The sequence below is a fragment of the Tenrec ecaudatus genome, chromosome 16, assembly GCF_050624435.1.
Source record: "Tenrec ecaudatus isolate mTenEca1 chromosome 16, mTenEca1.hap1, whole genome shotgun sequence".
Classification (NCBI taxonomy): Eukaryota; Metazoa; Chordata; class Mammalia; order Afrosoricida; family Tenrecidae; genus Tenrec; species Tenrec ecaudatus.
The window spans coordinates 15,456,255-15,483,742 of record NC_134545.1 but is presented as its reverse complement, the minus strand read 5'-3'; the positions used below and the strand labels follow the sequence as shown (position 1 = coordinate 15,483,742).

General features: G+C 53.6%; 1 protein-coding gene across 1 annotated transcript; it reads left to right on the top strand.

The window, feature by feature from the left end:
• The first annotated feature begins 1,060 nt into the window (after window positions 1-1,060).
• On the top strand, window positions 1,061-27,488 carry OAS3 (2'-5'-oligoadenylate synthetase 3). The gene is made up of 16 exons (XM_075534268.1): window positions 1,061-1,452; window positions 3,976-4,261; window positions 5,051-5,226; window positions 9,691-9,929; window positions 12,868-13,021; window positions 13,577-14,029; window positions 15,213-15,495; window positions 16,580-16,755; window positions 17,781-18,028; window positions 20,156-20,300; window positions 21,981-22,154; window positions 23,142-23,427; window positions 24,672-24,847; window positions 25,066-25,304; window positions 26,350-26,497; window positions 26,611-27,488. The coding sequence occupies exons 1-16, from the start codon at window positions 1,270-1,272 to the stop codon at window positions 26,620-26,622; spliced, it is 3,378 nt and encodes a 1,125-aa protein (XP_075390383.1). The 5' UTR covers window positions 1,061-1,269; the 3' UTR covers window positions 26,623-27,488.

Genomic DNA, 27,488 nt, shown 5'->3' with positions numbered 1-27,488 from the left:
TCTAATCGTTTGAGAGCTGATTGGCTGCTCCTAGCAGATCCCCTCATGGAAGTAACCACCTGGTATTAGGTCATCTCAGGGGGCGGGGGGGGGGGGGATTACTAGCTCTTAACTGCCAAAGCCCTGAGAGTCCTGACCCAGCCAAGCTGACACAAAACCTCACTGACAGACTACTAGAAAATGTAAAATTTTATAGGTAACTTGCATGGTATTTCTGTTGGACCGCTCTGCTCTAGAGCACAGACACCACCACCCCAGATTAAAGGGAGCATATTACTCACTGCCACCCCATCAGTTCCAAGTCAGAGACCCTGTAAAATAGTGGGAAATGGCCCCAGAGGGCTTTTACCCTTTATGGAAGCAGACTTCTTTCTCCCGTTGAGTGTCCGGTGGGCCCAAACCAGCTGTTTGTGGGTTAACAGCTGAGTGCTCCAAGCACATCAAATTTTACCGCATTCTACCAAATTTCCAATAAGCGGTTCCCTAACCCAACCCAAAGCCATTGCCAACGACTTGATTCTAACTCACTGTGACACAAGAGGCCAGACCAGCACTACCCCATGGGGTTTCCCAGGCGGCTGGTCATCTTTAGGGAAAGCAACCTGCCACATCTCTCTCCCTGAGAGCCGCTGCGGGTGCAGCCTTTTGGTTGGCAGGCCAATGCTTCACCAAGGTGCCACCAGGGCTCCCTACCGGGCCCCTGAATGCCACAAACCTTCGGTGCTCAGCCCCTGATCCACAGGGGGGTGGTTGGAAGTCACTGCAGCAGCAGTGTGGGGCAAGGGTCTGCATCCAGAGATTCAAGCTCTCAGCGTCTGAACTTGGTGTAGAACCCTACTTGCTCTTTTCAAAGCCAGACTCACTGCCCGCTCCCCTTGGCCTCAAAACAAGATCCAAAGCACCTCTCTTCAGGGAAGCAGGTCGGCAGAGTCTGGCATTGGACCAAGCCTGGGGGGTGCACACGGGAATGCAGCTCACCGGCTAACCCAGAGGTTGGTGGTTCCAGTCCCGCCCGAGGAGGCTCCAAAGAAAGACCTGGACACTATCAACCACCGGAAGTCCTAAGGAGTACGAATCCTGGAAGGGACCTAGCACCTAGAGCCCTGGGCGCCAGGAAGTGGACGCCTGCACCTAGAGCCCGGTGGAAACGAAACTGAAAGCAAGGGAGACCGCTGGGCTGGCGGCTCGGGAAAGTGAAACCGCCCAGCGGGAGCCAACGGGAGCCCCACCGGGCGGACGGGCGCCGCCCCTGCCCACTTCGCTGCCACCATGGACGTGTACGGGACGCCCGCCGACGCGCTGGACAGGTTGGTGGCCCGCAGCCTGCAGCCGCCCGCGGAGTTCGTTGGGGTGGTCCGGCGCGCCCTGGGCGCCCTGAGCGCCACCCTCCGAGAGCGCGGGGGGCGCCCGGGAGCCGCCAGCCGCGAGCGGCGGGTGCTGAAAATTATCAAGGTGAGGCGAGCGATGGGCGGCGGGGGCCGATGGTGGGGGGTCTTCCTGTGTAAGTGGGTGCAATCCTGGGACAGCACTGTGAAAATGAAAGGGAGGTGCGGGGAAGCAGGGGGAGGTGGCCACTGTCTGCGGATCCGCTTCTCGTTCACTTCTTTCAATAAAGCTTGTGTAGGTTTTGTACTCCCTAAAGGAAGTTATAGTCTCAGAAACCCACAGGGGCAGTGTGGGTGTGGTGTTTTAAGGATGTGTTCAGGTCCTAAGTGCCCGCCAAGAATGCAGGCATTTAATGCTGGAAACGGTACTAAGAAATGACACCCCCACCCACCCACCCACTTTACAGAAACTGAGGCACCGAGCAGGGAAGTTGATGTCACAGATCGATTACGAAGCTGGTGTGGCAAAGGGATTGTGGAAAACTTGCCCTTTGGGTAGGTTTGAAGGGGGGGGACCCCACTGCCAGAAGTTATTAAAGACTCACAATGACCCTACAGGACAAGGTAGAACTGTCCCCGTGAGTTTCTCAGACCGTCACTCATTCATTTTGAATGAAACGCTTTGAGGTCATGTGACCTTTGTTACAATTAATGGGACATGTATGTCCTGCGGGGGCGGGGGTAGGGGGAGTGACTTGTCTGCTTCTGATGCTGGGCTGGTGGAATGAGACTCATTTCTTCAGATCCACGCAGTTAAACACATGTCCACCAGATGGCAGCATATGCTCAAATGAGATGTCCGACACCCACCACCACCCTGTCTCCACCCCACCACCCCCACCCCTCCCAGGCAGAAAATACAGGTGGGCACTGTATCTCCCACAAGCAACCCTGGTGGCATGGTGAGTTACGTGTTGGGCTGCTAACTGCAAGGCCAGCAATTTGAAACCACCAGCCACCTCTAGGAAAAGACATGAGGCTTCCTTGTCCCATGAAGATGGACAGTGTCAGAAACCCACTGGGGCAGTTCTGCCCTGTCCTATTGGGTCGCTATGTGTTGGAAGTGAGTTTGGTTTGGGCTCCTCACAGAATGATTAAAAATGATTAAAAGAGACGGTTGTGTGCAAAACACCCACTGCTGTTGCTGTCTTTAAGCGCTGTGTTAGTCGGGGTAGAATAGAGAAACAAATCCATAGAAACTCTTATGTGTATAAAAGAGTTTTGTAGGAAGGGTAATTGTACATTAAGAAAACATCCCAACCCAGTCCAGTCCAAGGCCATAAGTCTGACATTAGCCCATATGTCCGATACCAATCTATAAAGTCCTCTGCAGACTCATGAAACCCATGCAATGACCCCGAATGCAGGAAGATCACAGGTCAGTGGGTGGAAAGTCTTGTGGATGATCCAGTGGCGGTGTACGCAGCTCAGCGCTGGCAGGGTTCTCCAGGTAGCTCCTCTAGTTCCCAGGACACAGGCACGGTACCTATCAGGGTAGTGCCATGTGTCTTGTTAGTAGAACATCTCCGGGAATGAGCAAAGAAAGGGTCTCCTGCCTCCAAGGAGGAAAATACAGCCATTCCCAGAATTCTCAGGAGAAGGCCATACCCACACTGAGGTCTCATGGGCTACGACCAGATTGACAGACTAGACTCCACCCCTTCCCTCTTAATCCTCTCAAGTCCCAAATTGACACCAGATTATGTAAATACCACAAACGCCAAGTAAAGTCGGATGTATAGCGACCATATAGGATAGAGTAGAACTTCCCCATATGGTTTTGTGGGCTTTACAGGAACAAATTGTCAGGTCTTTTTCCCATAGAGCCCGTGGATAGGTCTGAACTGCCCTTTTTCCCATTGGTTGTCAATCGCTTTGCTTTTACACTGCTAGGGGTCCTCTTAAAATGCCTGGCTCACAGTCAATGCTCCATCCATAGGAATTGTCTCTACGTCTTGCCCTGTGACCCCTTTTTTCAGCAACCCCTTGTGAGTCCTCTAGAGGTAGGGAGACCAGCACAGCTATTGGGACCATTGGGAGACCCTGCTTGGAGGGGAGAGTTTTCCTGAAGGGCTCAAAGCCGGTTCTGCCACTTACTGGCTGTGTAAAGTAACTCATTTCTCCTGCTGGGCCTCGTGCCCCATACCTGTAAGCATGCAGAATCCTATTGGGCTTGTTAGGTTTGGAAGTATGGCTTCAGGTGTCAGGCACCTGTCAGATGAGGCACTAACAAGTCTGAGTCTCCTTCCCAATTCTGCAGGCTGAAAGCGTGACTGAGAATCACACTGCTAAGATCATAGTTTTGTTCTGGCCCACAGGAACATCGCATACGCAGGCCAGAATTTCACATACACACACACACACGTTCCTTTGTGTTAAAGCCAGTTGCCATCCTTCAAAAAGCGCTGACTTGCCCATAGCGACGGCCTCTTCTGAAACCGCCACTGTTCCCTCTGCCGGAGCTTTAACTACTGGAGCTGTGTGGCCACAGTCCCCACCCAGCCCACTTGCCCCACCCAAGTTGTCTGCCAGCCCATGCAGGCACCAGAACTCGAGAGTGTGGGAATCTGAGGGATGGTTCTCTCCCCAGGGAGGTTCCTCCGGCCGGGGCACAGCCCTGAAGGGTTGGTACGACGCTGAACTGGTCATCTTCCTGAGCTGCTTCAGGACCTATGAGGACCAGGCGCCCCTCCGTGCAGAGATCCTCAGTGAGATGAAGACCCAGCTGGAAATCTGGGGAACAGACCCCATCCCCGGCCTGAGCCTTGAGCTTCCTGAGCAAGACACACCTGGAGCGCTGCAGTTCCGGCTGGTGGCATCTGAGGACCCTGAAAGCCACGTGGATGTTCGCCTGGTGCCTGCCTTTGATGCCCTGGGTGAGAGGAGGCCCATCCATGTTGGGGGGGAGGGAAGGGAAGAGCAGTCTGAGATTCCTGGGAGGGGAACAGCTTCCAGGTAGGGCCCTGCCAGTCTCGGGGCCCTCTCCCCAGCATCTTTGGAGAGCTTCCTTTCTGCAGAAGGCTGCCATTGTGCAGAATCTTGTATTTCATCCTGCGACCGCCCGAGCCATGTTAATATGCCCTTCCATGATCAACTCATGTTTGAATTGTCATGAAAATGTCTCGGTGCCCTCGCCTGTAATTTGGAGACAATAACCATGACCTGGTAAAACTGTTTGGAGACTTATACTTGTTCCTCTATAGATAAACTTGGCGCCCACCCCATGATAAGGGTCAGATGGGTATTTGCTGTTAGCAGGTTATGCCTTGGGGTGCTAACTTCAAGGTCAGCAGTTCAAAACCGCCAGCTGCCCCTAGGGAGAAAGACGATGCTCTCTACTCCTGTAAAGAGTTATAGACTCAGACACCCCACGGGGACAGTGCTACCCTGTCCTGGAGGGTTGCTATGAGTCGGCGGGGACTCCACAGCAGCGGGTTTGGAGTTTTGGGCAGCCACACCCATTAGAAGTGGAGGAAAGAATACATCCGGAGGGCTCTGAGTTCAACGCTGCCTCTGATACTCTGTTACCCTGGATTCCTTTGTGCCGACGCTTGCTCAGGGAGCACTGAGCGCCAAGCCTCAGCTCCCTCCATTCCAAGTTCTCCCCACTCCCTCCCAGTGCCCCCAAGCTGGGCTCAGTGCCAATGCTGCCCTCCCACCCACAGGACAACTCCGCCCTGGCGTCAAACCCAAGCCCCAGGTCTACTCTGCCCTTCTCAGCAGCGGCTCCCAGCGGGGCGAGCACGCTGCCTGCTTCGCAGAGTTGCGGAGAGAGTTGGTGAACACCCTTCCAGCCAAACTGAAGAACCTGATCCTGTTGGTCAAACACTGGTACTGCCAGGTAAGGACAAGCCCTCCCTGTGGGCTCAGGACGGTGTGACTCTCCGCTTCAAGATCCTGCAGGTCTTCTCTTAACTTCAGTGTTAAGAGAAACTCTCTGGTCATACTCTGTCGGTTATTCTCCACTGGGTGATCTGCCTTCTTGTTGATTTCTTGGTGCTCTTTATATATGCAGGGCACTAATGCTCAGTGAATTCATATGATACAGCTGTCTTTCCTCAGGCTGTAACTAGTCTGTTCACTTTGTTAGGGGTCTTTGGCCATCAGAAACATTGGTGTGCTCATGTAATCAGATGTATTCATCTTCTTCTCGTATGATTTGTGCTTTGGGTTTCTTCTTGAAGAGCTCTTTCCCAAGCCTGTCTTCCTAAAACAACACTCTTATTTTTTTTCCATGTGTAAGACATGACAAGATAATAATAATTTGTAAAGTACCAAGGGTTCATGAGGGAGGGGGAGCAGCAAGGGATGGGGGGAAATGAGGGGCTGATAACAAGGGCTCAAGTAGAAAGCCAATATTTTGAGAATGATGAGGGCAACAAATGTGCTTGACATACAATGGATGGATGGATGGATCGTGATAGAGTTGTGTGAGCCCTCAATAAAATTATTTCAAAACAAAACAAAAAAGTTTTCTATAGCTCTCACTGCCATGGAGTCTATTCTGACTCAAGGTGACCCTCTAGGACAGGGTAGAGCTGCCCCCGTGGGTTTCTGAGCCTGTCACTCTTCACAGGAGTAGAAAATCCCATCTTTCTCCTGCGGAGCGACTGGTGGTTTCAAACTGCAGGCCTTGCGGATCGCGGCCCAAAGCATTGGTAACCACTAGAGTTGCGTTTATGTTTGGGGTTATAAACTATGTGGAAAATTCTGTGTGTGGGATGATCTGCATTGTGCAACCCTGCATTGTGCACCCCTGCCTCCCCCCACCCCGTAGGCGGCTGTACTTGTGGATCAGGAGGGGTGTACCCTGCCAGTGCCAAGGACTGGGAATGGACCCCCAAAAGCCTTGGGACATCTGATCAGGTCCATTTGTTGGGTTTACTCATCACAGAGTAAGTCGGAGTCCAGAGAAGCCCTGGAGTCTGATTCTGACCCAGACACAACTTGCTGTGTAATCTTTAGCGAATGCTCACCCCACTGCTTTGCAGGAGTGTGTGCTTCTCAGAGTCTCCCCAGCTACATAGGACTCTCCGAGGACAAGAAAGACCCACTCACAGCCTCACATAATATCCCAGCACACTGCCATCAAGTTGGGTCTGACGATGTCACACTCTCACTCTGGCCCGCCTGGGGGTCAAGTCCTGGCTCTGCCACATGGTGCCTGTGTGTTGGTGGCAAGTTACATCACCCCCTGTGACTTTGTTTCCTCTTCTCTCATTGGTGGTTTACTGGTTAGAGGTATTTTAGAGATATTTTAGTGGCATATTTTCTTTAAAATATTTTCTTGTCTTTAAAAACCATACCTCTAGGATCAGGCAGCATGATAGGCTTTGGGGGAGGGGGTATTAGGCAGGGTTCTCTAGGAAAACAAAACCAGGACACTTGTGATGATCTATATAAGGGCATAGGTTTATTACAGTGAGAAGGAATCTAACAGCTAATTAGGCCACACAGTAGTACAGAGGGTTCAGTTCAACTCACTTCTGTGGAACAGTCAATATACTGGAAGCCCTTCAACTCACGTGAGCTGCCAGGTCCAAGGTCAAGGAAGCAGACAACGGAGTCTTCCCTCAGGCAAGGCAAGCAGTCTGCCCACAAGCAGCAAGCAGCAGGGTGGGTCAGCAACAGTCGGTAGCTGGGGAGCTTAGCGAAGCAGGCCCAGGATGATATATCAAATGCAAACAGTGCAAGGCGGCAGGATCCACCAGCCTCAAGCTCACATGATGCATGCACCAGCAGTGTGGCGAAGCAGGTCTCGAAGGAGCCTCAAGCTCTAACAACCCGGGTTGGCCTGGCCCACAGCTTGTGTAGCTCACAGGTTGAGGCAGAGAACTAGTTAAAGAAGTATGTTTCAGCACACTTCCATCACCGTAAAAATTAAAATTTTTTAACAGGGGGACAGTTCACTGTTCCTCAGACCTGTTGGAGGGCCGGACTATAGTTTAAAAAAAAACTATGAACAAATTCCTATGCACACCGCACATATCTTATTTTGAAGTTAAAAAAACAAACAGGGCAAAAACACCCAGTGGGCCGGATAAATGTCCTTGGCGGGCCGCATGTGGCCCACGGGCCATAGTTTGAGGACCCCTGACACAGAGTAAGAAAGAGAGAGAGAGAGCCATTTATCTCTTTGCACTTCAATCAAACTGTGATCTGATTAACTCCACATGTTCCTATTGGCCAGGATGGCACAATAAACCTACCTATCACAGGTTGTGGCAAAGCAACTCTAAACTCACTGCCATCGAATTGATTCCAACTCATAACGACCCTATAGGGCAGAGTAGAACTACCCCCTGTGGGTTTGCAAGGCTGCAACTCTGTACAGGTGTAGAAAGCCTGTCTTTCTCCCTTGGAATTGCTGGTGGTTGGAATTCTGACCTTGCCATTAGCAGCCCAGTGTGTAACCATCATGCCCCCAGGGCTCCTTTTAAATCATTCAGTGCCGCCTTACTCTGTTCAAGAGACTACCTTTTGGTCTATGTATAGATTCTGAAGGAGTCCAAAGACATGCTCTGGAATTCCCATTCTTCTCAGTGGTTTCCATGGTCTGGTACGATCCACAGGCATAGCCAATGAAACACACAGGTCAACATCTTTCTGGTGTTCTCTGCCTTCACCAAGATCCATGGGACATCACCAACGAGAGCCCTCATTTGGCCTCTTCTGAACCGGCCCTGAATTGCTGGGAGCTCCCCGATCACGTCCTGCTCTGACTGTGACTGAATGACCGTCAGCGCAATTGACTGGCATGTGAGAGCGGTATTCCGTCAATTCCTGGAGCCCGGTTTCTCGCTCATACTTTTCAGCGCAGCATGACCGTCTTCCTTCAGGACCAATGATTCCTGATCACAAGCCACTTCTTGAAATGGTTGCCATGTTGACCGGTTCTTCTTGGTACTGTGACACTGTATTCCTCTCATCATCTTTTGGTCCTTCGGTCAATGTGTTGACCATAGAATCCTTCAGCATTGCAACTCCGGGCTTGAATTTTTTTTTCCCTTCGGGTCAATTCCGTTTGAGATATGCTGAGCGTGTTGTTCCTTTTTGCCTTTCTAGCTCCATGTCCTTGCAGATCCCATCGTAATGCTGGACTGTCTTCTAGAGCTGCCCTTGGAAGTTTCCTGTTCAGCAATTTTGCTTCATCCTTTGTTCTGTTTGCTTTCGCCACTCTGCATTGAGGAGCAAGTTTTAGGGTCTCTCCTGGCATCTGCTTCGTCCTTTCCTTTCCTCCCTGTCTTAAGAATGGCCTTTTGCTTTCTTCGTGCTTGCTTCTGGATGAAGGATGTCCTTGATGTCACCTCGCAGCTCATCTGCTCTTTGGTCATTAGTGGTCCTTGCCTCAAATGGGTGGTTGACACCATTCTTCAACTTTTCGTTCCCAGCATAATAAACTAGACGGTGGTTCGATTCAGATCGGCCAGAACCAGTCCACTTCAGCTCATGAATGCCTAGGAGATTGATCTTTATGGGATCCCCTTTATTTTTAATTTTCCCAGATTCATACCTTGTACATTCCACGTTCCAATGCCTCATGAATGTTGGCCTCTGCTCATTCCCATTTTGAGTCGTGCCCCATCGGCAGGTGGAGGTCCAGACAGCTTTGGTCTTCTGCTTCATCAAGGCAGACTCTAGTTTGAGGAGGTAGCTCTTCCCTCCCTGGTTGGTTCCAAAGTGAGGGGCCATCTTCCCGCATCATATCAGACAATGTCCTACTGATATTTCTAAAGTGTTTGCTGGCTAATCCCTGAGAAGTGGACCACCTATTCCTTCTGCTTGGTGCTTAATCTGGAGGCTCCACTGAAACCTGGTCACAGTGGGGGACGCTGTGGTATTTGACACACCAGTGGCATAACATCCGGCAACACGCAAGTCACCATAGGACAGCCAGCTGCCAGACGTGTGCTGGTTGGGGACCCATAGATGGTGGTCCATCCCCAGGAAAGGGGGAGTGATGTGGTCACCCGTGTGTCTGCTTTAGTGGATGGCCGATTGGAAGGACCAAGACCGAACATCATGAGGAGGCTGGGCCACTTGTCAAGATGAAAGATTGATGGTAGGACTGAGACGGAGCAGAGTTTGGGAAAGATGGGGACACACAGGACGCTGTGAACCAGCCACTTAGGCCAAGCCCCAGCAGGCGGAACAAGAGAGACAGACCCACCAGGATGCTCCCAGACCAGGCTTGGGGTGTCGCTGTTTGTCCCAGGCTGGGCCTGCAGGTCCCCTCTTGGAAGTGCTACAGAGAGCTCATCTTCTTCCTTCCTCCATATCCCCTCCTCCTCTCAACCCTTTACAGGTGTGCCTGCAGAAGGTACAGAGGGGGACCCTGCCCCCAGTCTACGCCCTGGAGCTGCTGACCATCTTTGCCTGGGAGCAGGGCTCCAAGAAAGATGCCTTCAGCCTGGCCCAAGGCCTGCGGACTGTCCTGGGCCTGATCCACCAGTACCAACACCTGTGTATCTTCTGGACTGTCTACTATGACTTCGAAGACCCTACGGTTGGGCAGTTCTTGCAGGACCAGCTCAAGAGACCCAGGTACCCCTGTCAACAAGGTACCCCTCCCCTGCGGCAGGGCCACGGGGATGTAATTAACCACCGTGGAAGAAGTCATAGCAGCTGAGGGCTTGGATGGGGGCCCGAGCCCAGAGTGACACTTGCATTTTCTAAATCAGTGGTTCCCCCCCCCAACCCCACCCCCCACTGGAAGCACTGAGAGAAATTTTAGAGTCCCTCCATGGCGCAAGCAATAGACACCTAACAAGTAGCACCCGACTATTCACCACAAGGTTAGTAGTTCCGGTTCAGGCCAGAGGTGGCTCGCAATAAAGGCCAGGCAATCTCCCTCCAAAAGATCAGCCCATTGGCTGAGGACAGATCATTCTACTCTGATACACGTGAGGTCACAGGAAGACAGAATCGTAGCCGGTACGAGAGGGGGTCTTTAACTAGACGGACGCGCCGGTACTATAGTAGAACGGGCCACTGTTATCAGGCGCCGAGTCTGTTCTGATGCCTAGCAACCGGATGTACAGAAGGAAATCCCGCCAGGTCTCCCGCTCCATCCTCACAAGGCATGTCTACACGTGAGCCCATTGTGGTGACCCCAATCCAGCTCATTTCCTTGAAAGCCTCCCTCCTCTTCACTCGCCCTCTACTTTACCAAGCATGATGTCCTTTTTCTGGGACAGGTCCCTACATGCCCAAAGTCTGTGAAATGAACTTCCCGCCTTTCCCGATTCTCCGCCATCCTCAGAGGCGGCTGGGAACACGGTGGCGTGGGGTCTCCGGCACACCTCCCACCCCCACCCCCACCCCCCGTTTGCTATGAGCTGGTGTGCAGCGGATCTACCCGATGCTCTGTGTCACCTGATCCCGTGGCTCTGGGTGAAATGAAATCTCTGGTGACTTCCATCTTTCTCTCTGTTTTTCCGCGACGACATCCGCCGGTCCAGTTGGGAGGGCTTTTGTTCTTAGAGGCACATTTTGATGAGTTCCTACAAACTGAGCTCACCTCTGGAGCCGCCGCCCAGCTCCTCCCCCACCCCACCCCCCGAGGTTTCCCAGGACCCTCTCCCCTAGTGAACCCCATTCTGACTTCCGACCCGAGCATGAGCCTCTTCTCTAAGCATCAAATGGAATCACATGGCCCTCCCTCTGTGATCGGTGGCTGTGCCTTGTCCCGGATCTTAAAGATTCATCCAGATTGCTAGGGGGTGGGGGGTAGGGGACCCTTTTTCCTTCCCGCGTGGTATTCCGTCCATCATGGGCATTTCTCGCATCTCCTCTCGTCCAGTTTGGAACGTGTCGAGGAGAGAAATGAATAACAGACATCGTCCTTGGACTTTCAGGTTTTTCTTCAGCCTTAAAACTCAACGTCAACTCTTTTTAAAGTGTCCTGACCCACATTCAGTCCCACCAGGGGTTCCCCCACATTTCCTCTTTCCCATCCCAAATTGCTGGCCCTTCCTTTCTTGTTGGCATCTGGGCTTACAGGTCAGAGGGTGTCCTGACTGCAGGTGAGTGGAGCATCAGAGGCCGCCTGTGACGGCACCTCTTGATTTCCGTCAAGGGGGTGCGGCAGACTCAGTCCGTCCTTCAGTCCATCGTGTTCAGCTTAGCCAGGGGTGCTCATTCGTCCCCCGCCTCATCTGCTCATCAGCTTCCTGGGATCCAGCCTTCCTCCCGCCTGCTTCTTCCTGCCTCTTTATTCTTGCTTCTCTCGGCTCTGGGTGTTTTCTCTGGACGCGTGTAGAGCCGCCACTCAGAATAAACCCTGTGCTCGGCTGCCTCCTAACAGGCGATTCCAAGGAGCCCTGGAGCCCTGGTGGCAGGGTGGTTAGGAGTTGTCCTGCCAACCTCAAGGTTAGCAGTTCAGAACCACCAGCTTCTCTGAGGAGGAAAGATGAGGCTTTCCTGTTCTTTCTTCCTTTGTTGACACGTTGACATGTCTGTTGAATAAAGGTCTTGGTGATTTTTCTCCCCATACATTTGAAATGAACTTGTCTCTCACTAAAGATTTCAAGGCCTGGGTCGGTTTGACCCTCCCTCCTTTGGTCAGCTACTCGGACCAATAATTAGATCACAAGGGTAAGGAGTCTGGAAGGTTTTATTTATATATATTTTTTTCTTTTAAAAAACAAACATTTTATTGGCATATACTTCACAGGTCATACAATGTAAACATGCAATCATATGAAGAATATGCCATCATCCCCACAATCAATTTCAGAACATTTTCTTCTTGTGCTTTTATATATATATATAAAATTTCCCCACGGAGCCATTTTTAATTTACCTATTTCTCTGCTCCAGGGAAGACTTACAGTCTTGGAAATCCACAGAGGCAGGTCTACCCTGTCCTGCCGGGTCGCTTCCTTGTGAGTCCGCATTGACTCGTTGGCAGTGAGTTTTACAAATCAGGTTATTGCAAACGGTCTCCTGTGTGTGTTTCATCGATAAGGAGCCTTGGTGGCGCAGTGGGTTAATGTGTTGGGCTGCCCACTACAAGGTCAGCAGTTCAAAGCCACCAGCCCCTTCAAGGCAGAAAGAGGAGGCGTTCTGCTCCCATAGAGATTTGCACCCTCGGAAACTCCCAGAGGCTGTCTACCGTGCCGTATAGGACGGCTGTGAGTTGCATCATCTGGTTGGCGTGGGTTGGTAGTCGGGGTTGTGCTCGTGTGTAGGAATGATCCCTGGGATCGGAATTGCTGGCTCACAGGCTGCAACTTGGATTCCCCTGACTTCTCCTGAGATGAGAGTTGGGAACCATTTCCCCGATTTAAGCTCTGCAGCACCCCCATCAGAGCAGGCACTGCTGCTGTTCCCGGTTTGCAAACGGAGGCCCCGAGAGGCCGAGTCATCTGCTCTGGGCCCCACAGCTGGAAAGTAGCAGAGTCCGGACTGCCTCCAGAGCTGCTTGGACCCCACTGACCAGCTCGCTAAGCCGAACCTTCTTGTCTCTCTGGGAGCACAGGCCGGTGATCCTGGACCCGGCGGACCCAACGTGGGACGTGGGGAATGGAACAGCCTGGCGGTGGGATGTGCTGGCCCAAGAGGCAGGGTCCTGCTATGACCACCCGTGCTTTCTGTCAGCATCTGGGAGCCCTGTGCAGCCCTGGGAGGGGCCGGTGAGCGCGGCTGGGGGAGGGGGGCGTGGGGAACTATGGAATCCTGGGATTTACTTGTGGTCGAATAGCAAGCACACAGCACATAGCTGAAAGGTGGGGCAGCAGCCAGGAGACAATTTCACTGCCAGGCTATGTGGAAAGGCCTTTGTTTTGCAGTTGCTGAAGGAGCAAACACAGATGGGTTTGACTGCTAACCGCAAGGCCAGCAGTTCAAAACCACCAGCCGCTCCACGGGAGAGAAGTGAGACTTTCTAGTCCCACCAAGAATTACATGGGGGGAAGTTGTACCTGTGAGCCTGCATCAACTCGATGACATGAACATAATTTGTCTGTTGACTAAACAGACTAAGTGTCCATGGGCGGGTTGGGGGGAGCCTCTTTATAAGTTACTCCTCAAGAAGGTAGCTTTTTTCTATGCCCAAAGGGGCCACAGAGGCAGGCCCCAGTGCCGGGGGCCTCAGTCAGTCTGGCTGCACATGGGGCTGGTGAGAGAAGGGATTGATCAGAAGGGATCGATCGGCCCATGGGTAAAGCAGATCCTTCCACAATTTCCAGGGTCTGCCACGTGCTGGGTACTCTGGTTTGGGGCACCCCATCCAGAGAGACCCTGACCAGAGGACCTCCGAGGACAGTGGGAGCCTCCACGCTGTGCAACCCAGAGTCGGGAGCAGGCAGCCCTCACACCCAGTGCTCAGCCCCTCGGGCACACCGAGCCCCTCAGGGACGCCCAGCCCCTCAGAGACACCCAGCCCCTCGGGCACACCCAGCCCCTCAGAGACACCCAGCCCATCAGAGACACCTAGCCCCTCGGGCACACCCAGCCCAGCCCCATCTATGCGGGGCTCGGATTTGGCTCTGTCTCAGATCCCCAGCAAAGAGCTGGACCGCTTCATCCAGGACCACCTGAGGCCAAGCTCCCAGTTCCAGGAGCAGGTCAGCAGGGCCATTGACGGCATCCTCCGCTGCCTCCGGGAGAAGTGTCTCCACAAAGCCTCCCGAGTCGGCAAGGTGAGTGGGGCAGGTGGGCTGAGCTGGAGAAGAAGGTCCGCTGCTCTTTTTACAGAGCAGTCTGCGTGGTGGCTTGCAAGTCGGGCTGCTAACTATCAGGTCAGCCATTCAAATCCACCCACAGCTCCGCAGGAGAAAGATGAGGCTGCCCTCTTCTGTCGAGACCGACAATCTTGGAACCACCCCCCTCCCACCCCCGGGGCAGTTCTCTCCGGACCCATTAGGTCACTGAGGGTTGGGAGGGACTCAAAAACTGAAAATTGTCCACAACACTCAGATCCTTTTGTGCATCGGCTCCGAACCCTCGTGGTGTCACCAAGCAGCACAGGGCCTCACGGTTGGAGGAGCTGGCCTGGCTCAACCTACACTACACTGGTCCCCCAGCTCTCTGCACAGACTGCTTTCTCCTTCTGGAATGTTCTGACCCACCCACTTGGCTCCCCAACACCTCCTACAAGTCTTTAATCCAATGCCGGCCTGACTACTCACCTTCAGACTGCTGCCTCCTCTCACACCCTGGCCTCCTGCTATCCAGGTCCCCTCATCACTGGGCACGTTCCCCTGATTCATGATGGTTGGTGGACCATCTCCCCCTGCTGGAACACAGGCTTCCACATAACCGGCACCCATGCATGGCCACCAAGCCCATTCCAACTCATAGTGACCCTGCCGGACTGACCCATCGGCTTCCCGGAGCTGGAAATCTTTATGGAAGTGGGCGGTCGCCTCTTTCTCCCATGGGGCAGCTGGTGGACACAAACCACCCACTTTAAATTAGCAGCCCTCGAGCACTTAACTGCCGTGCCACCCACTCATATATCCTGTTCTGTGCATGTGCCCATTGAACATTTGTTGAGTGAATCTACCAGAAAGGCCAACAGAACATGACATCGGGGCCTTATTTGGCCCTTGGACCTCCATGGGCCACCTCAGCCTATAGATGTTGGGCTAAGATGCTTGGTTACCGTCCCCTCTCCGACTGATGTTGCTCTGGCTACGTGGGTAGACAGACATCATTTGGTTCTCTGCCAGGCTTCGAAGGTTGAGAAGTCAGAGGGTACCCCTAGACCTGGAAGCAGGTAACGAGTAGTTTCAGGGGTACAGGTGAGGTGCATCTCGGTGGGGTCACCGTCCAACTCCAGCTCAGAGGGGTCACCAGTCTGCACTGTGTCTCCCTCTGCAGGGGGGCTCTTTCGGCCGGGGCACAGCCCTAAAGGGAGGCTGTGATGCGGAGCTTGTCATCTTCCTCAACTGCTTCAAGGACTATGGGGAGCAGGGGGCCCACCGGGCAGAGATCCTGGATGACATGAGGGCCCAGCTGGAATCCTGGTGTCGAGATCCCCGACTCAGCCTGAGCGCCGAGTTTCCTGAACAGAACGTGCCTGGGACTCTGCAGTTGCGACTGACATCCACGACCCTGGAAAGCTGGATAGACATTAGCCTGCTGCCTGCCTTCGATGCCCTAGGTGAGGGATCAGCCTGTGCTTTGGGGACTGGAGGGACAAAGGGGCCCAGGGAACAGAGGGGCTGGCCCTCCTCCTTGTGACCCTTATTCATTCTCCTGACATCACCATACATTGCAAATATCCAATCATCACCCCATGTAACTATGTTGTGCTTGTGATTTTCCAAAGCTCTCGGTCATGAAAGGTTCCACGTCAACAGACAGCTACAAACATCACACACATGCCCCAGTTAAAATTCAGCCCATCTAAAACACTTTAACAATAATCAACTTTGGTTTGGGTGGGGGAGGTTGTCGTGGTTTCAAATGATATGTTATCAATTTTTTCTGTATTTGTGGGGGTTTGCTTTCTAGTTTCTTTTCTAATCTCGGGGTGGGGGTGGCTGTTGCTCTGAGCTTAGGAATTGTTCATCTTAATAATTGCAACGAAGGCTATGCCTTTCCCTCAGAGGGCTGCTTTAGCTGCATGGCACGTGCTTTGGTGTTTGGCCTTTTTCTTATTTGGGTCTAACTATTTTGTAATCTTGATTTCACATAAGGATTCATTCTTGAACTCTGAATGTTTGTAATGAATTGGTTTCCAAATGACTGTGTTAGGGTTGTGCTTTTCTGATTTCTTTTGATACTTGTTTTTTTTTTCAATGTAGTAAGAGAATGTAGCATATGTGGAGTTGGTTGAGACTTCCAGGGTGACCTATGATTGAGAGGGGATATGTACTTAAATGCAAGCTTTCATTCAGTAGGACCGTTGGCTAGTTGGTCATGGGTTTTGCTCAGGTCTGTGTTGTTGCTATTACCTTTTATACATACGTGGTCTATCCATTTCTCAGTGGATATCCTAAAACAACATACCCCGAATGTGGATTTGTCCTATCTCTCGTAACAATGTGGGCAAGTTTGTGTTTAATGTTTTTAAGCTAGGTCACTAGGAACATGCATGTAAACAACATTTTTGTTGGGTTGCACCTTGTGATTGTTAAGTGATCGCCCTCGTGGTCCTTAAACACTGCTGTCTGTCTGGTATTCGTTAGGACTGTCCTAATCTTCGCATGTAGTTATACACGCAGTGTTTCACCTGCCCACAGGGAAGTTCAGCTCCGGCCTGAAACCCACACCCCAGGTCTACTCCGCCCTCCTCCAGAGTGGCGGCCAGGGCGGCCAGTACTCCGCCTGCTTTGCGGAGCTGCGCAGGAACTTCGTGAACACTCGCCCAGTCAAGCTGAAGAGCCTGATTCTGCTGGTGAAGCACTGGTACTGCCAGGTGAGTCCTCGGATGAACCCTAGCCCCTCCCAGCAAGCGGGTACTGTTTTGGCGCTGCCTCAGCCAATCACCTCCTCCATCATGCAGGCATCTCTTTTCCTTTGATTCTCTTATTGGCCATAAGCAGTGGAAGGACTGTCTCCTCCGTTTCATGCCCAGACCTGGGAGCCACTGAAAATGTCTTCTCCATCCACGTTTCCCCCCCCCCTTTTGATTTAACACGCTTCCCCAAAATAGCGTGTCCTCTTTTGAGCCTGTAAAACCAGAAACTTCTGTCCTTTATAAAAGCCCTCTTGCATCACAAGCGAGGCTTTGACGTGAATTCTTTCTCATGCAAAGCCAAGAAGTGAGGTATCACCCACCCGAGAAACCTCACCTCGCTGGGAGGTGTGGAGTTCTGGTCCACACCTATCTCGCCCTCTCTTCAGAGCCCACATTTCCTGTATTAGGGGCTCAGCTTGCCTCCCCAACCCATCCTTCACTGCTCGCTCTGCACCACCAAGAGGTCCATTTCTGCCCACCTCCAGACCTATGCTGATGCCCCCTCCCCGCCGCCACCACCATCGTCCCTGCGAAGGCCTTCAGATACCCTTCCTTAAGCAGGTTCTGAATGTCTGTTCCCATCTGGGGACGCGTTAGCAAACGTCTCTCGAGCCCCCACGATTGCTAGTGCAGTGAGGGGTGCTGGGATACCAACGCGGACACCTCATGGGCCCGCTCAGGTCTGTACAGCCAGCTCAGATGCTCTTGCAAGTGAGGAGACTCCAGGCAAGTCCCGAGTTCTAGTCTGAGCTTTAGTCTCTCGGTCTGACCTTGGACGGGGCATGCCGCTCTTTGGGCCTTGCTGAATGTGTCTGTGACATAAGAAGGTGGATCCCTAGTCATCTTCAAGCTTTGATGATTCTTTCTGTGGGTTTGCCGGTTCATAGCTCCTCCCCTTCCCCAAGTGTCTGGGGCCGGACTCTGCGCTCGCGCGCAGTGGGTCCTCACACCCACTGTTGCGTGGTTAACCTTGGGTGACACAGGTGGCAGCTCAGAACAGACAAGGGCCAGCCAGTGCTGCTCTGCCTCCAGCCTATGCCCTGGAGCTGCTGACCCTGTTCGCCTGGGAGCAAAACGGCAGGAAGGACAGCTTCAACATGGCCCAAGGCCTCCGGACTGTCCTGGGCCTCGTCCAGCAGTACCGGAAGCTCTGTGTCTACTGGACTGTCAACTATGACCTTGAGGACCCAGCTCTCAGAGCTCATCTGCTTGGCCAGCTCCAGAAATCCAGGTACAGACTCACTGTCCATCCTCTACCCAACTGGTCCCTAGCCGTCACCCAGGAAATCATCGCCTCTGGGAGGGCTGCCCTCACTGGTGCCTCCTGCTGGACTCCCTGCTAAGCCCCCACGGAAGCCAGAACCAATTGTCTTAATACGATAGAAACTCAATTCTTAAGTTATGGGGAGGCCACGGATGTGACCCCACCCCCACCCCAAAGCAGGGCATCTCTGAAGACCAAGGGCATCAAGTGGAGGCCCTGGAAGATCAAGTGGGCATTGTGACCTTCTCAACCCTGGAACTGTGGCAGATTCCAAATCCACCCACCCAGGCGGTCCTCTTACCCAAGCAGATGCAGACTGGGAGGATGCCGCTCTCACGACCCCTCTCTAGGACACGGGCCGTAAGAGAGACGTTTCTAGGTGGCTGCTGACCGTGCCTGGGAGGTCCACGGGTAGAACAGCCCTTTGTCTCAGAGAAACACTTCTCTGGAGAATGAGCTAGTGTGGGGCTAGCAATGGGGCCAGCGGTGCTGCTCAACACCATCCTGAGCCAACAGCACCCACCCACCTTTAGAGCAGCACCGTGAGCCTAAGAAGCCCCGATACAGAGCCCCTACTGTCGATTTCTGCAAGCCAACCACCCACTTCACGCCCCCTCCCTACCCCAGCACACCCATCCAAGGGAAAGTTCCCATCATTCTTAAAACTAGCTCTCTCTCTCTTTCTCTGATGGATCTGGTTGACCAGGGGTCCGGACACCACAACCACGATCACTACCACCACCACTGCTACTACCACTACCACCATCACTGCCACCACCACCATCACTACCACCACCATCACTGACACCACCACCATCACTACCACCATCACCATCACTGCCACCACCACCATCACTACCACCACCACCATCACTGCCAGAACCACCATCACTACCACCACCACTGCTACTACCACCACTACCACCACCACTACTACTACTACCTCTATGACCACTACCACTACCACCACCACCACCATCACCTCCACCACCACCACCACTACCACCACTACTACTACCACCACTACTACTACCACCACCACCATCACTACCACCACCATCACTGACACCACCACCATCACTACCACCACCACCATCACTGCCACCACCACCATCACTGCCACCACCACCATCACTACTACCACCATCACTACTACCACCACTACTACTACCGCGACCACCACCTCCACCACCACCACTACTACCACCACTACTACTACCACCACCACCATCACTACCACCACCATCACTGACACCACCACCATCACTACCACCACCACCATCACTGCCACCACCACCATCACTGACACCACCACCATCACTACCACCACCATCACTACTACCACCACTACTACTACCACCACCACCACCTCCACCACCACCACCACCACCACCTCCACCACCACCACCACTACTACCACCACCACCATCACTACTACCACCACTACTACTACCACCACCACCACCATCACTGCCACCACCACCATCACTACTACCACCACTACTGCCACCACCACCACCACTACTACCACCACCACCACCACCACTACTACTACCACCACCACCATCACCACCACCACCACTACTACCACCACCACCACCACTACTACTACCACCAACACCAACACCACCACTACTACCACCACCACCACCACCACCATCACTGCCACCACCACCATCACTACTACCACCACTACTACTACCACCACCACCACCACCATCACTACTACCACTACTACTACTACCACCACCACCACCTCCACCATCACTACTACCACCACTACTACTACCACCACCACCACCACTGCCACCACCACCATCACTACTACCACCACTACTACTACCACCACCACCACCACCATCACTACTACCACTACTACTACCACCACCACCACCACCTCCACCACCACCATCACTACTACCACCACTACTACTACCACCACCACCACCTCCACTACCACTACCACCACTACTACTCCACCTCTTCCTCCTCTTCTCCCTTTTCTCTCCTCCTCCTCTTCTGAGCCCCCATGCTCCTTCGCAGCCCCTCTTGCCCACCTGCTCCTTCACTGATTGCCACCCATTCTGACCCCAGGCCCCTGGTCCTGGACCCAGCCGACCCCACCTGGAACGTGGGTCAGGGCAACTGGGAGCCATTGGCCCAAGAAGCAGCAGCCCTGGAGACCCAGGCCTGCTTTCTGAGTGGAGACCGGACACCTGTGGTGCCCTGGGATGTGATGGTGAGAAGCAGAGCCCTGGGGTGGTGGGCCCTGTTGGTACCCCCTCCCCTCTTCAGCCCTACCCCTCCTCTCCTCAGCCCTGCCTTCCTTCCTTCACCTGCCTTGCCCCCTCCCCAGCTGGTAGGAGTGCTGGCTGCTCAGGGCTCCTACCTGCCCCCTCCCTGGAGGCAACCCCCTCCACCTGAGCCCAATCTGTGCCCCGGCCAGAGCCTGAGCACTCAAACACACCACCACTGATCCATTCTGACTCCTTGAGAGCCTATAGGAGAGGGTAGGACTGCCTATGGGGACGTTGTGAGGATCCTGTCATCTTTACAGGAGAAGAGCAGCAGAGGGGATTGAACCACCAACCTTTGGATTAACAGCTGAGAGCCACTGTGCCTCTGGGGCCCCTTACCAGAGTGCCAGGCACCAACCATTCAGCCTAAGATATTGTCCTGCCAACTCTGAGATGCCACCTGTGTGAATCCGGGTGGATTAGAGAAACAACTCCAAAGACACTCACATGTGTATAAGAGAGAGCTTTATATCAAGAAGCATTTATGCATCACTAAAACAGCCCCGCCCAGTCCAGACCAAGTCCATGAGTTCAATATTAGCCAGTAAATCTGATATTCACCCATGAATTCCTCTTGAGACTCACGCAACACATGCGATGGCAACCAATGCAGGAAGATCCCAGGCCCATCGGTGGACAGTCTTGTGGATCCAGTGGTGGTGGAAGCATCTCAGGGCTGGCAGGGGTCGCCACGTGGCTCTTCCCGCTCCAGGGTTCTAGAGCAGAGTCGCTCCATGTATCTTCTCAACAGGAATGTCTCACAGGGAGTGTGTGTGTCCTGCCTCCAGTGAGCTATTTATCTCCATAACACCTCCAAATGAGGTCATCAAACAACGACCTGATTGGCAAGCTAACCTCCACCCCTTCACTTTTAGTAGTCTCAAGTTGGCACCAGGTGATGTAACAACCACACCACCCATGGTCCAGGGCCCATAGCTGAGACCCATCTTGGTTTAGCACCTCCCTGGTCCTCTCCTCTCCTCACAGACCCCTGCTCTCACAAGCACCCCCCCCGCCCCCCCTCCAGTTAATCATGCATTTGAGACTGGTGTCTCCAGCTCTGCTGTTAGACCCCAGCCTAAGTCACAAGGTTGGCAGCTCAAAACACTAGCTGCTGCGTGGGAGCAAGATGAGGCTTTGTACTCCAGTCAAGAGTCATAGTCTTGGAGACCCATAGGGAAAGTTCTACCCTGTCCTACAGGGTCACTATGAGTTGTAATTGGCCCAGTGGTGGTGAGTTTGGTTTTTTGTTTGCTTTCAGGATTTTTTTTTGTTTTGTTTTATTTTCAGTTTAACCTAAGACCTGAGTCCTTTGACACCTCACCCCTACCCCACCCCCAGGATCTGCCCGGCAGAGGAATCTCTCTACCTGTGTTTGACCCTAACACCCGCACCCCCTACCTGCCACCATTTAAAGATGGGGAAGCTGAGGTTGCGGGTTGGTTTTGGACCCAGAACTTGAACTCAGATCCCTCTGATGTCACCTGACAGTGCTGCCAGCCTGCTCAGATGGGAGAGAGGAACTGGGCAGGGGTTTCGGAGTCTCGTCCCCCACAGGGACTGGGCTGGGGTAGTCCTGGGGAGCCCCGTCTCCAGCTGATCCCCCGGGGTGCCCTCCACAGCCCGCCCTCCTTCATCAGACCCCCGCCGGGGACCTGGACAAGTTCATCAGTGAATTCCTGCAGCCTACCAGCCAGTTCCTGAGCCAGGTGAACCGGGCCGTCAACACCATCTGCTCCTTTCTGAAGGAGAACTGCTTCCGGAACTCTCCTACCAAAGTGCTGAAGGTGGTCAAGGTGGGTGTCCTGGATGGAAAGGTGACACCCCCACCTGCCAGAAGTGTGCATTGTAAGCCTTCACCCTGCTGTGGTGCAGGTATCCCCGGGAGGCATAAGGAGTTATGTGTTGGGCTGCTAACCGCAGGGTCCGTGGTTCAAGCCCACCAGCTGCCCCTTGGAAGAAAGGTAAGGCTGTCCACTTCCAGAAAGATGTACAACCTTGGAAACCACGTATGGGGCCACTGCCCATTGAAGTCCACCTAGTGGCGGCAGGCTTGAGAGTAGTGGTTGTAGTTCCGTTTGGAATAGTGGGTTTTCTTTATCCTACTCATTCAGGTTGTGTTTGTGGAGGGTGTGTCTTAAACCAGTCACTTGGGAGATGGAAAAGGGCAAACCAAGCAAGCGGGGAACAGAGATGGGGGGAGACTGACACCATGCCACGTGCAGATCACCTAGGAACAGAGGAACGGAAGCCGCCAAGAAAGGAGGCCCCGCCCCAGAGCCAACCAAGAAAGCCTTTATCCTAGAGCCTGGGTTCTGATACTAGGGCACCTCGCCTCCTAAACTGTGAGAAAGTGCATTCCTGTTCGCCAAAGCCACCCCCTTGTGGTATCCCTGGTCCAGCAGCACCAGGAAGCTGAGGCAGTGGGTCTGCAGAGGGCCCTGGGCAAGAAGGGTGCTACAGACTGGCAAGTGCACAGGGACCAAGCAAGGGGGATGGGTCCCCCTTTTAAAGAGATCAGTTAGGTGACTGGCCTGCGGGCACACCCAAGCCCACGGCCATCAAGTCCATAGTGACCCTGTAGGACAGAGAAGAGCTGCCCTTGTAGCTTCCGGGGCTGGAAGCACTTCTGGAAGGCAGTCACCACATCTTTTCCCCGTGGCGCACCTGGTGGCTTGGAACCGCTGACCTCTCCGTGATTAGCTTCCCAGCTGTGCTTCCCGGGCTCCTTGCGGTCAGCCATCAGGCCCGTAGCTCACAGGCCACCTGCCGTGTCTCCCCAGGGCGGTTCTTCGGCCAAAGGCACAGCTCTGCAGGGCCGCTCAGACGCTGACCTGGTGGTCTTTCTCAGCTGCTTCGGGCAGTTTGCCGAGCAGGGCAACATGCGAGCAGAAATCATCTCAGAGATCCGAGCCCAGCTGGAGGCTTGCCAGCGCGAGAAGCAGTTTGAGGTCAAGTTCGAGATCTCCAAGTGGGAGAACCCCCGGGTGCTGAGCTTCTCGCTGGTGTCCCAGATGACACCGGACCAGAGCGTGGACTTTGATGTGCTGCCAGCCTTTGACGCCCTAGGTGAGGTGCCCAGACAGCCAGAAGGGAAAGGACAGAGGCAGGGTGTGTGCGTGCATGCGTGCATGTGTGTGCGTGTGTCACAACTTCCCTGCAGATGACAGCAGAGTGTCCCCAGACAAAAGCCTCTCCTTCGTCACACAAAGGCATTCGATGGCTACCCACTGGCCCCGAACAGGGTCCTAATTTCAGCTGTGTCCTCAACCTACCAGGTGACCTCCCCTACTCTGAGCTGAGCTCCAGTATCTGCATCTGACACCGAAGAGGTTGAAGTAGCTCACCTTCCCCACACAGACCTCGATCCATCAGTCACAGTTCCACTCAACAGAGCCATGTACGCTGGGCCAGACATCCGTCCTGAGCAGGGGTGGGTCAGGAGACTACGGCTCTTTCGGGATGTGCATGTGGCTCTGAAGTAAAACCGAAAAAAATGTAAAAGATGCTATTCTCATGATGGCGTTGTCCTTTGTGAAAGCCTATCTATGGCTCTGGAATAATGTTTAAATTGCCGAGAGGGACAGGATTGGCTCTTCGCTCTCAAGAGTTTGCCGGCCCCTCGGTAGGCATCAAGGATACAGGCCCAAACCAGGCAGACACAAATCGGTTTAGACATAGTCTCTTCTGAGTGTGTGTAGCAGAGAGGGGGGCGTTCTCTGTGTCTGCCTGTATTTGGCTCCTGAGTTTGGGGTAGTCAGTAGCAAGAGAGGAAGTCATTCAAATGTCCATCCCCAAGCGTTTGGATATGGAAAAGAGCCTTTCAGCGGGAGCCTTGGTCATGTAGTGGTTACGTATTGGGCTGCTACCCACAGGGTCAGCAGTTCAAACCCACCAACCGCTCTGCAGAACAATGAGGCTTTCTACTCCCTGGGAGAGTTACAGTCTCGAAAACCCACAGGGGCCAGTTCTGCCCTGTCCTATAGGATCACTGTGAGTCAGCATTGACTCTATGACAGTTAGTTCTTTCATTCGTTAGTTCGTTAGTTCATTTCAAGCGAAGCTGTCAACTTTTGAGCCTAAGGCCAATACAGAAGTAGCTATGGAGAGGATTCTGAAAGACCGGTTAGCTCCAAACCTGAGCTTTGTTCATGAAGAGTAAAGAGAGCAGGGTGTGTTGAGGCAGTCAGAAGAGGCAAGAAGCTATTCACCCGGGTCTAACCCTGTCCACATCCCCTGGGAGCAGACAGATGTCTGAGTCAGCCCCACGGAGACTCTAGGAAACAGACTGATGATGGCCTTCTCGTCTGCAGGCCCGCTGGGCGCCGGCGGCCGGCCCAGCCCGAGGGTCTACATTGACCTCATCCAGAGTTACAGCAACGCAGGCGAGTACTCCACCTGCTTCACGGAGCTGCAGCGGGACTTCATCATCTCCCGCCCCACCAAGCTGAAGAGCCTGATCCGGCTGGTGAAGCACTGGTACCAGCAGGTTCGCCACCGGGACAGGGACAGGGCCCCTGGGCTCTGTCTCTGGAGACCCTGGGTTGGGTCCGTGGTTTGCTCAGGGCAGTGGGGTTGAGACAGCCCTACCTGGGTTGGCTGGGATCATGCAGGGAAGGCAGCTGGTTCTCAACGCTGGAAGCTTCTGCCCTGCACCTTATCTTTGCCAAGATGAACCAACCCCTCCCCTTTGTCCTTCACATCTAGTGCAACAAATTACCCAAGGGCAAAGGCTCCCTGCCCCCACAGCACGGGCTGGAGCTCCTGACGGTGTACGCCTGGGAGCAGGGGAGCCAGGAGGCCCAGTTCAACATGGCCAAGGGCTTCCGGACAGTCCTGGAGCTGGTCAGCCAGTACCGCCAGCTCTGTATCTACTGGACCGTCAACTATGATTACAAGGACCAGACGGTTGGGGACTTCTTGGAGAAGCAGCTGAAGAAGCCCAGGTTCACATCCACCCCAGAGCCCCAGGGCTGGGGAGTCACTGGCCATCAGGAGGGTCCTGAGTCTAGCACCCCATTTCTTTCTAGGCACGATAGCCCCTAGCACCCTCGGCCAGGTGCCCAGCTTCCCAGTCTGCTGTGAATAGGAACACTAAAGTGAGACAGACACAGGAGGGCAAGTGAAATTTCAATTTTCCATAAGCACCAGGGTTCATTTGCCCTTGGGTCCTGGACCCTCTTGGGAATATACTTATCCCCAAGACATGTCCACTGTTTTATTTGAGACAGAAATTTAATGGGGCTGCCTGTGTCTGTAGTGGTGAAATCTGTGGACCAGGCAGCATAAATCAGTTCCATGCTTGGGGGCTCTGAGGTGGGCAGAGACCCTCAAAAGCTCATGCGGATAAGGACTCACGAGTCCTGTGAGAAAACGGCACTGAAGTTAGGATACATCCGAGCTGCGGGGGAGCCCTGGCGGGACAGTGGGCTATGTACTGAGCTGCTAACCAAAAGGTTAGTGGTTCGAACCCACCTACCGCTCCATGGGAAGCAGATGAGACCATCTGCAACCGTCAAGATCTAAAGTCTTGGAAACCCCACGAAGGGGCAGTTCTACGTCCCCAGTGCTCTTGATGGATTAATAATGCCTGATTTGTGTGCAAGGACCCCTGGTGGTGCTGAGGTCTAAGCACTGGGCAGGTCACTCCACTAGAAAAAGATGAGGCTGGCTTTTCTTATAAAGAGTTACCATCTCGGCCGTTCCAAGTCAGAAATGACTTTGGCTGTGGGTTTGGAGCTGGGTTTGACGTGCAGAGAGAGGACAAGTGAGCACTGTGATCAATTCATGATGTCTGTCCTGGATCCAGACAGCAGAAGTGGCCCGTGTGTCATTTATTTTCGATGCCTGCCCTCAGGTGCGGGCCAGGAGAATGGAGGAGGCTCTGAGCCCAGCCTCTGGCCGCTGCAGAGTGGGGAGCATGGCTCAGCTATCCCACGGTGGGGACCAGATGTGCCCAGAGCTCAGACTGACCCTGATTGGGAATTTCAGGCCCATCATCATGGATCCCGCTGACCCAACTGGCAACCTGGGCCTCAATGCCCGCTGGGACCTGCTGGCCAAGGAAGCTGCCACCTACTCGGCTGCTCTGTGCTGCAGGGGCAGGGATGGCCGCCCCATTGAGCCCTGGCCTGTGAAGGTCAGTGGCCCCCCTTTGTAGGAGGAGGAGGGAGGGGACACTGGGGGCAATGGAGGGAGCTGGCTCTGCACAAACAGTTATGGGGTAACCAGCATCTTCTATACCCCATTCAGGCTGCTGTGTGAAGCCAGGCGGTGGACAGACAGATGGAGACCTGGGCTGGTCCGCCAGATGAGCGTGTGTGTGTGTGTGTGTGTGTGTGTGTGTGATAGTTGTGTGTAGGTGTGTATGGGGATGTGTCCGACTCCAGCCTGGATTTCCAGCTTCTCCATCACCCTCCCTGGGCCAACCCCTTCTAGTGTCAGGTCTACATCCCTGCCCATTAGACTGCAGGAGAGCCGGAAGAAGGACTGCCTGCACCCAGAGACTGCCCTCACCCCTCCGGCCTATAAGACTGGGCTGAGGAGTCAGTGTTGAGGGCCCTCCGCAGACCCCAACTTTGCTTACAACCTGCTAATGGGCTGCCCTAGCGGCTAGTCCAAGGCAGAAACTATCAATCGGGACCCCAAGTAACACATCTGGGGTGGCCCTGGCCCCTGCCGTACTCATGTCCAAGAGCCCAAAGGCAGCAGAGGACTGACCTTCAAGGTTCTCAGCACCAGGGGCCACTAGCCTGGACATCGGAACCCACTGGGTCTCCCCTACGTGGTCAGTTCCAGTTGGGTGATTTCCCCCCACATTTTATTACGAGCTCTTACAGATATTATTACAATCCATAGTTCAATCAAGCCTAAGTTCTACAATGGCTGTCATCACCATGTTCAATACATTGTCTCTCTTCTTGAACTCTGATATCACTCCCCTTTATCCCCCCCACACACACACTACCACTCCTATGGATCCGTAATATAGTATGTGTATTAACCTGACCCTCCCTCCCACCTGGATTCCAAGTCATCTTCCCAACGCGGCTGAAGCATTAAGGCAGGGGTGGGAAATGGAGCGTGCCCACAATCATTCCCGAATGAAATGTTTACAAAATAATAATAAA